Raw genomic sequence first — 14,898 nt, 5'->3', positions numbered from 1 at the left:
TGTAATGTTGCCATGGATTAAATGAGTTAGCTGTAGGCTACAACTTGACCCCCCGTTGTTTTTGCCTATATTCATTTACAAGCGGCACAATTAAAAGTAGCAGCTCCAGTTTGCAGTGTACTCATGCACGTACAGACAACTAAAACTGGAGTACTTTAATACTTAAGAGAACTCAAAAACATGATGATTCTTATGCAAGTTCTGGAGTTATAAGAAGTGTAATTTTTCTATGATTTTAAGCTGGTTTATGGACGTTTATTTGCGGTGGACTTTAGAGATTATATGTGTAAGTCACACCGAATCTAAAACTGTGTATCATGGCTGTGCGTTCAGATTAGACAGAGTTATGTCTCAGCAATTTTCTGATGCCAACTACTTCACTCTGTGGCAAAGGGTTAAATAGACTTTGTTATTACTGACACACAATTGGCTTTCACGGGTTTTACACCCACAAATATTAGGAATTTTAAGAATGTTCATGTTCAAACACTCAGTATTTTATAAAATAAACCTTTTATTTTATCAAAAGTTGATCATGACAGCAATAACATCATGAATAATACATAATGCACAGAAATGGAAACAGCAACAGAGTATATGAAAAACTAGTGCAAAAAAATCACAAATACAAAAATATATTGCACTTTGAAATTTTAGGTGGAAGAAGTAATGTTTGAACAACATTCGGAATTTGATATATTCATCTGTAAACATTTATCTTTTACTCTTTGTCATTCTTGTCAACGAGCACAAACGCTCTTAACATTTGGAAAGGTCTACAGAAAGAGAAGCTTTAGTTCAGAGCAGACAACAACAGGCGACTTGTGGTACTTTCTCTTGGTTGGTCGGAGTTGTGCTTTACTCTTGACCCCGTCAGGGTTTATACCTGGTCATTTAAACCAACACACACACGCTCACACACACTCTCTCTCTCTCGCTCACAAACACACATTCACACACAATTTGAGCTGTATTTTAAGTGCTCGAGGTGGTCGTTTATGAGACACATATCTGCAGTTATTCATCAGAAGCATCGTCCATTTTACTTTTTCTGTCTCCTCTGTTTTTCTGTCTGAGTGAATTTTAAGCTTTGTTCACAGAAAGAGACAGTTTCCACCTGAATTATCGTTCAACTGAAGATAGCTTTCATCCTCGTCTTAAATGTGTCATTTAGATTAAAAAGAAGAATATTTTTTACATCTGTGGACAGAATCTACTGTAGCATATAGGCCTGCGGCAATCTGCAGAATATTAAAAAAAAAAAAAAAACACCGATAGAAACAGCATTTACGGTATGTGCAAAATTCACTGTGAGGCAGGAGGAGGCTTCTGACCACTGGGAGTGATCTTTGTTTTCTGCCCCGTCAAGAGTCATACAGTGGTGTCAGACAGAACCTTTTTTTTCGCCTCGTCTCGAGCACAGGATGTGGAGGATCCAGCATGGCTCGAAATCCCTGGTCCATACGTCAGTGGTCACCAAATACTCTCTCAGCTGACTCTATCCTTATTTATCATGATATATAATCTGGTGAGAAGCTGGCTATGTGGGCCTAGAGCGGAGGGTGACGGTGTCTTGTTTGTGCAGAAGCCCTCTGGGTTCCTCAGCGGGACGGACACGTGTCGGGTCTCCTTACATCGGCGGCCCCGCACACTTCCACAGGGTCAGGGTACGGGTCGACCTGAGGGAGGGGGGGCACAGAGACAGAGCTGCATGTTTACAGGCTGCTAATGGGAGTAGTCGATAACAACACACACGGCATGAAGAAAAGGTCAAATACAATAAAAATAAAATGGGGAAATACTTTAACTGCCTGCTGGTAGGATGATGGGATGGGTTTGAAAAGCATTTTCTTGAATTTAAATCCAGTAATTAATCTAACATTATTTTTTATATATTATTTATTTACCTTTCAACATTTGAAAGTAACTAACAACAACTCAAAGATGTCTAGTCAGGACCACTTCTTCCGCCCCCCACATCCCTCTGCAGTACATGAGCCTTGATAATACTCTCATGTTTGTACAATAAATATAAAGCTACAGCCAGCGGCCAGTCGGTTAGCTTAGCTTAGCATAAACACGGGAAACAGGGGGGTAAAGCTAGCCTAGATCTGTCCAAAGGCAACATAAACCACCTATCTGCACATCTAAAGCTCACCGATTAACATCTAAATGCCGTTAAATCAGAATAAATAATAAAAAAGCTGTTATTAAACCAAAAGGTTTCTAACACGCTGTCCCTTACTAATTTACATAAAAACTTTTGTCAGAGCTGATTATTCATGGAAATTTAAAGTATTATTTATTTTTAGGGGTGTGACGACTAGACACTTAACCCAAGAGACGAGATGAGATTCGAGATTGGGTTCACAACATCGAGACGAGAGATTTTAATACTATTTTTAAGAAATCTTTCATTCTGAATTATACAGTATGAAAAATTTGACACTTTAACACTTTATTTCCTGCCTTCTGATGATTTTTTCTGCACCTGTTAATGGTGATATGTTTTTTATTTATGTAAAGGGAAACATTAAATTCAGGTGGCAGGTGATGATTCAAAATCTATAACCTAACTCTACCAGAATCTCAGTCAGTGCAGCTCTCAGTCATTCTGTGCTGCTATCAGATCTATCTCATGTAATATCATCACTGCTGAGTCATTATTTAATCTTCCCTCCTCTTTTTGTGTCTTTGTTTAGGGAAGTAACCTCTTTAAATGTGATTGTGGCACCTTTTCACCTCAATGATAAATTATTTATAAACTCCGGGACTTTATCAGCTCCGGTGTTTCAGCAGCTTTTCTGCTCATGTTCAAAACTTTCTGCCCTTTCAGAATCTCTCCCACATGTTGTGTGTGTTCTCTGACATTTCCAGAGAAAAATCATTACCAGACTAACATCATCATTTAATGAGAAGTCTACCTACACTTTACTCTGCTGTGCATTACGTTATTGATCTGCTGGTAGTAACGATATCCCCTTCACCGACGCAGTTTGGGACTGCATGTTGCATGTGAACCGAAAGTAACTGAAACACTTTTGATCAGGCAGAAATCTCACCACGAATGCACACACACAAGTTAACTTCAGCAACTCGTAAAGTGCTTACAGTCCCAAACAGAGCACGTTTGTGCCTCAGATTTCAGATGTTTATGTTGCAAAACTCTACCAGCTACGTTACCACTCGTCACAGCCGTCTGGACTCACAGGGTGAGCGGGTTCAGTTGATAACTATCAAGGAGTACGCCAATGTGGCATCGGCTGGGTAGAGTTGATTAGCTCCGTAAGTCTTATCAGTTATACATTTGTATTTCACTGCATGAGAAAATTAATGTGTGGCTTGTAGGGGTGCAACGGTACACAAAAATCTCAGTTCGGTATTTACCTCGGTTTTGATGTCACGGTTCGGTTTCTTTTTGGTACAGTGAGAGAAAAAAATGCAAACATTAAATTGCTGCTGGTTTATTATGAGCTTTTGTAAACTTCCAAATTACACATGATAAATAAATTATATAAAATAAAAAAAATGAAAACTAATAAGTTATTCACTAAATCAAATATTCTCAAAACAATACCACATATAGCTAATAAAATATAATAGAAAAATATATAATAATATGGATTACAGTGCAGTATTGTTCTTATTATTTTATTCCGTCTATGAGCATTATCAATCCCAGCTTGAAGGCCTGCTCAGATAAAAAAGTCTGTTTAAATGCCGAAAGTCGTTTGCACTGTGCTCGTTTTAGCCACAGTGACGTTCTCCTTCGTGTGATACCATTAGTGAGTTAGCAAGTTTGACGTGTTGTTAAAACATACCCAATCACTACTGAGAAACGTCGGCCCACTTCTTTCGTCTTATCGACTTGTCTGCTGTTGTATTTCACAGGAACCCGAAGTGTTCCTAAACAGAAGACCTTAACAATAAGGGAGGGTCTTAAAGCTCTGGTTGGCCGTGATGCTTAAGTCACTAGTTAGCGAGAGGCTGCGCTAAAGCGTCTGCATGTGTAGCGCCCCAAGGCGGAGATTTGGTCCGCTACTTAATAAGTCCATGTGGAAATTCGGAATTACGTATGTTCCACACACAAAACAAGCCTAATATATGATGTTTAAGACTGCATTCGTTGCACATACGTGTACCGTTACACCCCTAGCGGCTTGACGGCAATGTGAACAATGTCAATTGCGTGAGTCTCGCGAGACAGCTTTTTACAGCTTTATAATTAAATCTGGCGGCACCAGATCTTGTCCCACCTCTGTTTATTTTAGATCAAAATGAAAATCAAACATTTTTGTTGCATCTTAACGGGATATTTTATGTATGCTCTTTTGGTGTGTGTGGCAGTTGTGTTAGTCTGTTTGTGGTGTTTTTATCTGTGTGTGTGTGTGTGTGTGTGCATAATAACTGTACCTCAGAGTAGAGTGGCGGAGGCAGATATCTAAACTCTGTGATGTATGTTAGCAGAGATCCCCGGTCCTCTCCCTCCCCGTCAGAACTATCACAGCCATGCAGACAATCCCGCCTGTGAGACTCTGATATTGCCAGATCGCTGTAACTCGGCGGCGCTGTAATAAACAAAAGAGAGAGCGTAAGAGATCCTTGAGTAGTTGTAAAAAGGAGAGAGAACATGTATGCCTGTGTTCACAGTACGCACCCTCAGGTCTCTCCGTCAGCCCCAGCCAACTCAAAGTGCTGCAGTTGCTGCTGATGCTGGAGGTGCGGGAGGCGCAGGCATGAAGAGGTATGGTCCCTATCACCAACGGCAAGGAAAGAGACAAATTCAACCCACCAGGAACGTCGACATACACCTGCAGGCAAAGGGGAAGAAGAACATTTTTGTCATATGGGCAGCCAGTTCTTCCTGTAAATTTGCATTATACAGCCCGCCACAGTCTTAAGGAAACACGTGTCAAAGAAATAAGAACACTTTGTGCTTTAGCAGCAATTTCCCCCACCCTCTCTAGCTGGATTAAAACCCCTATTCTCCAATAGTAATATGACACTTTGCCAGTTTAAACAACACCTTCCTCCTATTATTTCTCACTAAACTTGCACTACACAAGGTAATTGTGTACTAGTACAAATTATGAAAATGAAAGCTATAAATTACCCCACAAAAAAAATCTTTTATATCTTGCTGCACACAATGGTAACTTGCGAAAATTATTATCTTGTGTGCATAAGATTTAATACATTTTTACATTGTGCTACTCCTACTTTTACTTAGTAAAGTATCTGAGTTGTTCTTCCACCACTGGTCCATCTTAGTCTCTCTGGGTCTACACATTGTGGCTTTAAACCTCGACTCACCACGAGGGCGTACTCCACTCTGATGATGGGGCAGTCCAGGATGGAGGGGGACACTGGGGGGATCTTGAGCAGTTTGCCCTCCCAGCTCTGGCTCTTCCCCTGCGGCAGAGGCTCTCCCCGCAAATTGGACACCAGCTGCTGGATCTGCTTGCCCTTGCCCTTGGCGAAGAAGGTCTGGGTCTGGTACAGAGCAGCCTTGGGCACCACGACGCGGGACGAACAGTTCTCCACCTCGGCGAAGATTTGGATGGACTCACCTTGGAAAAAAGGGAGAAGAAATCAGCCTGTCAGACTGAGAGAGAAGTGGAATAAGTGAAAAGGTAAAGAGGAAGAAGAACTGGAGGAGGTAGGAGGAGGTTTGGCTTACCTGGTGTGTAGCCCTTTCGCTCTATCTTGGCACTGAGGGAGATCGGGCCTGAAGCACAGAACCAGCAGCACAGCGTTTTCTCCTTTGTACCAGCCTGAGGCGCCTGTTCAGATACAATAGTCACATTTACATTTATTCATTTACTTTAAAACATCCACTTCTGCCTTCTTAATGTGTGAATCTGTGATCTGATACCAAACTTATGTCTGTACAGTAGTGTAATGTTGTAAATAGTTATTTCAGCAAACTTTATTTATTTCAGCCCGAACATAAGAATCTTGGGATAATGTTCCTTTTGCTAAGAAGAGAAGGGGGGTACCCATTTGTAAAACTGGTTTAATTTTGTTTATTGTTTTCACTGATTACATTATATCAGTCTTAAGATCGTTTTGCTAATAAAAGCAATTCCAGTAGCTAAATTGTGGTACTATAACTATGTTCTGTAAGAGCACTGTCAGACTGTTGTAATGTTACAAGAAAAACTTTATACTATAATGCATTTTGAAGTTATTGCAAACTTAGCGTAACAACATTCTCAACTGTATCTCTTCGAAGTGCCGCCGCCTGATTAGAGTCGCGCTGCACGCCCCGTGGCATTATGGGAGATGTTTTCCTTTTGGTTTTTACAGAGAACAAAGTTGAGCTGTTTTGTTGCTTCTCTAAGGATGTGTGTGTGCTCATACATAACCATTGTAATTGTGTCACCCTGTGATGAATGAGACATGTGAGGCAGGGAACAGTTATTTTTCAGTTGTTTTACATTATTTATGCATCCTTCACAGTAGCCCAAGAAGAGTGTGTGAACTGATGCAGTCCCTGTCACATGTTGTATTATTGCAGACAAAATCACTAAAGAAAGATCCAAAGAGAGAGCTGTGGTGCTGTGGCGTGTCATGAACTTTCTACAGTAGCAACAGGAAACAAGGCTGGAAACAAGCGGAATCAGCTCGCCTGGTTTTGTCCAAAGATAACAAAATCCACCTACCCTAACACCTCTGAAGCTCCCTGATTGAGGATCAAGATCATTTATTTATCATTATCCAACACAAGGTTTCACAACAAAATTGATGTTTGTAGTCCCTTTATGCTATATATATATATATATATATATATATTACTGCATTTATCTTAGAATAGAGTAACATATAAATGATAAAAATAAAACAATATAGGCCTATCTATATCTACATGTATACACCCAGGAAACAATTTCTTGGCTGGGACCAGTAACTTCCTGTATTTGCAACACGTTGCCTGACAGCTTCTCAGAGCCAAGAGATACTCCAGCACATAACCTTTACCCCAAAAAATACTTCTTGTTTTTACACTGCTTTGTTTTACTTATTAAGAGATTTAACATGTATAACTGATTTACCCCACGATCCACGTGTACACATGGCATGAAAACAATCCAGATGCAAAAAAGACTTGTAACATACTACTTAGTGTATGTAACAGTGTTTGATAGGTATATACCTGTTTTACCTGCTTTATAATGACTGTTGTTGCCCCCTCGTGACTTGGTGTCATGACATGTGTATTTGGGATTTTTATTGGTTTTTTTGTGAGTTAAGTTTGTGAATGACTCCTACTTTTCCCCTTGTATTTTTAATTTTATGTGAATTAAGTACAGCCAGGCTTGCTGCTCCCCAATTTCCAGTCAAGTTAAGCTGCCTATTTACCATAAGGATATGAAAGAAGGATCAGTCGAACAAGCATACTTAAAACTGTTCCTTTAAAACAAAAGAAGTATGTGCAGCGTGCCTACCAGCAGCAGTGGCGTGTTGATGTCGATGTGTTCAAACACAATGAACTCTTTCTTCGCTTTGACTGGTAACAGCCATGGACGGTGCAGTTCAGCTTTCACCCAGTACCGCACGCTGCCATGCTTTCCTTCAAAGGAAGTGGCCAGAGCCCTGACAGACGAGAGGAAGGGCGGTGGGGGGAAAAAGAAAGTATTAGAAAGAAGTGTGTGTGGTCAATGGTTGATATGTTATTGTAAATGGCTCTGGGTATGGAAGAAGTACTCAGATCCTTTATTTAAAATGTGTCCTTTTTTCAAAATCCTACTTATGTTAAAGTGCTAAACTGATATCTGATCCTATCTGCTACTACTTTATATGCAGTTAGCTAGTTTTACTACTTTATATACAGTTAGCTAGTTTTACTACTTTATATACAGTTAGCTTGTTTAACTACTTTATATGCAGTTAGCTTGTTTTACCACTTTATATACAGTTAGCTTGTTTAACTACTTTATATACAGTTAGTTTTAACTACTTTATATGCAGTTAGCTAGTTTTACTACTTTATATACAGTTAGCTTGTTTAACTACTTTATATGCAGTTAGCTTGTTTTACCACTTTATATACAGTTAGCTTGTTTAACTACTTTATATACAGTTAGTTTTAACTACTTTATATACAGTTAGCTAGTTTTACTACTTTATATACAGTTAGCTAGTTTTACTACTTTATATGCAGTTAGCTAGTTTTACTACTTTATATACAGTTAGCTTGTTTAACTACTTATATACAGTTAGTTTTAACTACTTTATATACAGTTAGCTTGTTTAACTACTTTATATACAGTTAGCTTGTTTAACTACTTTATATACAGTTAGTTTTAACTACTTTATATACAGTTAGCTTGTTTAACTACTTTATATACAGTTAGCTTGTTTAACTACTTTATATACAGTTAGTTTTAACTACTTTATATACAGTTAGCTTGTTTAACTACTTTATATGCAGTTAGCTTGTTTTACCACTTTATATACAGTTAGCTTGTTTAACTACTTTATATACAGTTAGTTTTAACTACTTTATATACAGTTAGCTTGTTTTACTACTTTATATACAGTTAGCTTGTTTAACTACTTTATATACAGTTAGTTTTACAACTTTATATACAGTTAGCTTGTTTAACTACTTTATATGCAGTTAGCTTGTTTAACTACTTTATATGCAGTTAGCTTGTTTAACTACTTTTTATGCAGTTAGCTTGTTTAACTACTTTATATACAGTTAGTTTTACAACTTTATATACAGTTAGCTTGTTTAACTACTTTATATACAGTTAGTTTTACAACTTTATATACAGTTAGCTTGTTTAACTACTTTATATACAGTTAGCTTGTTTAACTACTTTATATACAGTTAGTTTTACTACTTTATATACAGTTAGCTTGTTTAACTACTTTATATACAGTTAGTTTTACAACTTTATATACAGTTAGCTAGTTTTACTAGTTTATAAACAGCTAGTTTGAACTCCTTTATATGTAGTTTATAGCTAGTTTAAATCATTATATTATACATATATAAATATATTAAAATATTATTAAAATTAACTATATATCTATTTATAACTCATTTTATCTAAACTGAGCCTACTAATATTGCTGGTATTCAACTATGTGTAAAATTAGATATTACCGGTGGGATTGTTTCCATCTCATGTGATCCAAACATTTCCAATAACTGGAAATTGGTTTTCATCCACATGTTGCACCGAATATTCAGAAAATTGGCAAAAGAAAATAGCCTAGTATTTAATGTACATTTCCTTTATTCGCTTTAAGTCACTGCTTTATGTACAGCATCATTCATTAAGTATGTTTCAGTTGCACTTGGATTTAGTTTATATTGACACTTTTCCTTTCAATGTACAAATTGAAAATTAGCTTAAAAACAGGAGGTTGGAAACACAATAATGTAAAAACTTTTCAAATTATTTTTTATTTTACTGTAAGCAGTAACTTCAGCTGTCAGATAAATTCAGTGGAGAAAAAAGTGCAATATTTCCCTCTGAAATGTAGTGAGAAGTCAGCACAGTAATTTTTAAAGTTATGAATGCCCTTTTTACTACTCACATCTGAGGAAGATTGAAGCTGAAAGCAAACTCGTGCAAGCCGGCATGCAGAACAGTCATGCCTTCCTCTGGACACTCCTCATCTGAAAAACAAAGAAAATATTTCCAAATACACCTGCTGCACCAAGCCGACAGCCTGTCTGTTTCTGTACGCAGAAATATTATACAATGGACTCTACTTAACACTTCACCTAAGAGAATTTATCTCCAACTCTTAGAGGCTCGTAAGAACAGAATAAAAAGTACAGTAAGCACAAAACACATGCATCAGGACAGTGCTGTAGAAAAATGCTGTGAGGAAGAAATCGCAAGAATAAAGCTGCAACAATAACTACTTTTATAATCAAAAAGTCATTTTCATGGAAATTTCAGCCCTCAAATATAAAGATTCACTGGCTTTTTTCTCTTATATCACAGTAAACTGAATATTTTGGGGTTTTGAGATGTTGGTCAGACAAAACAAACAATATGAAAATGTCCCTTTGGACTCTCATGAACTCTTGAAACTGTGGCGGACATATCTTTCTATTTTATGACACTTCATAGACTAAACTTTATGAATTTATTGAGAAAATTGGCAGATCATCATTAGTTGCAGCCCCGCATGAAACATAAAGAAAAAGACTTTGTATCAAGTCCTAAACTTTTTTGGTGCTATTTTTTAAAAATTACTAAAATGTACTGAAAGCTGGAGTTTTATTCCTGCTCAGATTCACAGTCATGTATACTACCTATTTTATAGAAACAAAACATGGTTGTATTTCTTAAAGTAAGAAATACAACCATGTATAAAGTATAAAAATAAATACATAAATAAATACTGAATACCCAGCCCTAGTATGCATAAAGAAAACCAAATTGGATCACATTAATAATCAGAATATTGTAGTATTTTTGCTGAATTTCATAAGAACTTGACTGTAATATTACAAGACGTAGTAAAGAGCTGCTGAAGAAACACGCCCTGTAGTACGACCTCTACACACTTCCTCCTTTCCTCTGTTATTGTTTGTATTTCAGACTGTATGTAAACATCTGCTGAACTTCAGCTTCCTGCCACCTCAGCACTCGCTGTACTTCAGCCTGCATCTCTACTGTTTGAGTCTGTCTGTGTTCCTATGTATTTGGCGTGAGCACTGTCATAAACAGCTTGTGTGTGTGTGTGTGTGTGTGTGTGTGTGTGTGTGCGCGCGCGCATGAATGCATGACGTGCGCCTTATCAAGTCACCGGCAATACAGAGCAAGCAGGAGTAGACCGGTATGAACCAGACTGAGCAGCTTCCTTCAGCTGGAAACTCCAACGCATGCGTTACAACTCGACATGCCGGGCTCTGATTGGTGCATCCTCGACAAGCCCCTGCCCACATAGTACAGCCATGTGGTGTGTTGCATGACCGAGAGAGGAGGGAGGAAGGGAGGGGGAGGAAGGGTGAACTTCAGGTAGACCTGAAACTCTCACGCAAAGTCAGTGAAACAAAGGATGACAGGGAAAAAAAACATCTTTTACATTGGGGTGATTTTATTCATCGGGTTACACAAAGAAACAGATACACAAATATAATGAAAATCAACAAGAACAGTCAAGCGTTTTAGGGCCTCTTAAGGTAAAAGATATACAATTTAAGGAGCTGAGGGAGAGAGGTAATACTTTGAGATAAAAAACTCAAGAGATTAAAGTCATTAACTTATCACAGAATTGATGGATGTTGTTATTGACCTCTGCATGCCCTACATGTAACCCACCTTCCCCAGCTCTGAAATTATTATTTTTACCTATATAATGGCCCTTACATGCCGTTGTACAAGTCAATATACTCAAAGTTCAGTTTTTGCTATTCAGAGTATTTTAATCTTTTTTTCCCCAAGTGGTAAAAACAGCAAAAACCCCAAAAGATCCATTTAGGAGCTTTCGACCGAATCACATGATCAACTGTAGATTTCTGTAATTTTTTTGTCCATGTTTTAAAGGTTAAAATGTGTGTAGTTAAGAATGAACTTTCAGTCGTAACTTTTACGTTTAGTAGAGATGAAATTAATCAGTGCGAGCAGCTTTTCTTTGTCTCGTGATATTAAACTGAATATCTTTGAGGCTTTGGCCAAAAAATGTATTTTAAAGTCGTCACCTTGGAATTTAACAAACAGTGATGAGCATATTTTTTTTACTCTTTTACTCTTTACTCATTTTATAGTCCAAATAATCGATAGATTAATCAATAATTATGTGAACTAACTAATGTGAAGTCTACCGCTCGCCCGTTATTTATATTTCTAAGGCCAATACTGATATAGACATTTCAGATTTAAGATAAGATTTATTAAAGACTTTATTGATCCCACACTGGGGAAATTCACCTGTTACAGCGGCTCCAGATACAACACAACAGATAAGAAAATACACACATAAAGATAAAATACAAAAATACAGAACAGAAATAGAAAATAAGAGTTATGTGTACACTTTTAACACCTATTAATACACAGATATGAGTGATATTGAACATTGCACAGGTCTCAGCAGAAGGTATAGTTACACGGTGTAAATGTAATTACACAGGACAGAATTTATACAGCAGTGGTGTTAATATAGGCTATAAAAATAGAATAGGGATATAGATTTAGAGTTCAGTAACAACAAACATGTCGATTGCTTAGATTGTTTTTGTTGTTGTTGTGGTGACAAGGATCCAAACTGAGACGGACATTTTACAGCCAGTTACGTGGCTTTTTCGAAATGACCTTTACCTTATTGGTTTGACATTTTCGCTGATACAGATATATCTGCACTGAGCTAATATCGGCCGATGTACTGGCTAATTTATCAGTCTGAGCTGTGGTGAAGTCACTGAAGTAATTTGAAAATCTACAACTACTCATCTACAACTGAAACTCCACCATGTGTCCCAGTCGAAGGCTCCAGAAACAGAAAGCAAATGGACGTTGTTAATGAATTCATCCCAGAAAAAAAGCTACTGTATTAAACTCTGACGTTCAATAAACTTGTAACATCATATTTTCACTTCATCCATCTTGTGCTGAAGATAACAAAGTCCTCCTCAGAAACCAGCTGATGAGATCCTCCATTGTCTTCATGATGATGATGATGGCCTGAAATTATTCATCTTGCAGAGTCCAAACATGTCTTTCAGTCTCTAATAATCTCCAATATAGACAGTTTACATTTGGAGTCCGGTGAGGAGGGAACACAGCAAGCGTAAAAACAGACAACAAATGCCAAATGGTGATAGTCTGACCCACATACCGTGTCCTGGTGAGAAACTGGTGGAGCATTGATGCAACAGCTCTCATTTACATAATGTGTTCATCAAACTGTACTTGAAGTCATTTGCATTACGTTTTACATGTAAAGCAGAACACAGGTGTAGGAAGTGGTGTGAGGCTTTAAACCAGAAGCTGAGATATTATTCCGCACGCACGCACGTACGCACTAACAAAGTCACCCGGGTCCTCCCTCCCCCTCCCTCCCTCCCTCCCTCCCTCTCTCCCTCCCTCTCTCTCTGGCAGTTTCTGAACAGGTTTGAACCGCTTCTAACAAAGGGAGTTGCCTGAGCTAGCTTACTTCAGGATGTCATCAGTAAAAATGTTAATTCCCCGTCAGTCTGAGTGAATGTTGCGCCAAACATGTGGAAAACCTTCGTCTGGTTTCGATTTTAGATCGATTTCGTCTTTTACGCAAAAGTGTTTTCACACGCTGCAACTTTTCCCTGCAGCCAAAACTGAGATGTCGGGATGCAGAGTGGCACAACAGGCTCATATTTACACCCTCCATCACTGCGGCGGATTGTTTTATTTAAACAAAGCTTTATTTAGTGCGCGTAAGACGGTTTGATTGAACGTGTGTTGGTTTTGAAGAGGAAACAAGAGCTGCGTAAAATCGCATCAACGATCAGCTGTTGCATCAGCACCACTGTCGCTGATGGATGTTTTGGGGGCTCCGGGGGTTTGTTCTGACAAATAACTGCAGCGGCCCTCTGTGTGTTCAGAAAGTTTTCTACCACATCAAACTCCTGAATCTGTCAGAAAGTTTGCAGCAGCGATCAGCTGACCCGCATCGCTGCACACAATGCGACAACAACAGCGGTTACTACGTGACAGTGAGATGCACCAACTCCTTACCTCTCTCCTCTCCTATCAAGGTGTCGTAATGGTGCAAGTACTCCACCTCCTCTGTGTAGTTCTGAGTGTAAGCCGTGTTGGCCCCGGCGTTCCTTGACTCGGTCCACCGGACCTTGGCGACTCCTCTCGCCGTTATGTCCAGGCTCTTCACCCGCACATCCCCGGTAACCTCCACAACCACCCTCCCTGACACCAGGTCTCCACCGGAGAACACCGGCAGGCTGTTCTCATTCAAACTGTCAAAGTAGATCCCCAAGGCCCTCACTTTGCCCAGCACCATGGTAGGCAGTGAAGTATTGAGAAAAAAACGAGACAAAAATAAGAGTCTATGGAGGAGAGGTTGTGAGAAGAGCCGTGCGGCACAACTACATGCGCCTAGCTCCGGGTGCCCAGCACCGAGCCGGGTCTGCGGCCGTGTAGGTGATGGTACATCTGGGTTGAGACACACAGCTGATGAGCTCCTTCAGCTCCCTGCTCGGGTCAGCTCGGCTCGAGTCTCCTCCGGCTGTGCGTGCGTCTCTCCGGTCTCTCTGCTGCCGTCTGCCTCCAGCCGCTGCGCTCTTAAAGCCTCTTGTGCGCAGGAGTGACCTCACTGAGCATGTGCGCGCAGACCGGCCGGCTCGTTCACACCGATACAACTCACACACGTTCACACCGGAGGCAGAGAGGACGTGTCTCCACCGGTCCTCACTGTGCACATCAGATGAAGAGGAAAGATTTCATAATCATTTCCTGAAAATGTGGTACTTGTGGTGGAGTACACTAGGTACTTGTACGTGCTTGAGGATTTCCATTTCATGCAACTTAAAAATAAAACACTTTATAAACAGGGACACAATTTTGAGTATTAAACAAACGAGGAAGTAACTGCTAGTGAACCATTAATTAATGAGCAACTCCTAATTAGCTACATTGTATAGAGTAGCTGATGGTTAATTAATGATGAGTTAATTAATGAAACTAGTGAGGAAGGAATCAGGAACAAATTGATTTATTAATGAATCCTTCTGTCCTGGAATTTGTAGATTTCCTTGTGAAGAAATGGAACAAATAAAGAAGTTACAACAAACTGTTGTCTTTTCGTATTTAATAAAAAATAAATAGCAGAGAAAATTAATTCAGCTGAATAATGTAATAATATAATTCCAAATAGAGGACTTGATGAGTTACTAGAGAACAGATCCTATAGTAGTAATTAGCAGTGGGAGAT

The 14,898-nt window shown here is 38.9% G+C and overlaps 1 protein-coding gene across 1 annotated transcript; it reads right to left on the bottom strand.

The window, feature by feature from the left end:
• Positions 1–494: 494 nt before the first annotated feature.
• Positions 495–14,282, bottom strand: LOC119914214 (arrestin domain-containing protein 3-like). Its single transcript, XM_038733338.1, has 8 exons — positions 13,689–14,282; positions 9,556–9,637; positions 7,449–7,596; positions 5,681–5,783; positions 5,314–5,570; positions 4,658–4,811; positions 4,414–4,568; positions 495–1,679 (listed from the first exon to the last, which is right to left on the bottom strand). The coding sequence occupies exons 1-8, from the start codon at positions 13,966–13,968 to the stop codon at positions 1,602–1,604; spliced, it is 1,257 nt and encodes a 418-aa protein (XP_038589266.1). The 5' UTR covers positions 13,969–14,282; the 3' UTR covers positions 495–1,601.
• Positions 14,283–14,898: the final 616 nt, after the last annotated feature.

Source organism: Micropterus salmoides, unplaced genomic scaffold, assembly GCF_014851395.1.
Source record: "Micropterus salmoides isolate LMB-PRFRI ecotype aquatic unplaced genomic scaffold, ASM1485139v1 Ms_hic_scaffold_20, whole genome shotgun sequence".
In the NCBI taxonomy this organism is placed as follows: Eukaryota; Metazoa; Chordata; class Actinopteri; order Centrarchiformes; family Centrarchidae; genus Micropterus; species Micropterus salmoides.
The sequence above is the reverse complement of the archived record's forward strand: the minus strand, read 5'-3'. Positions and strand labels throughout refer to the sequence as shown.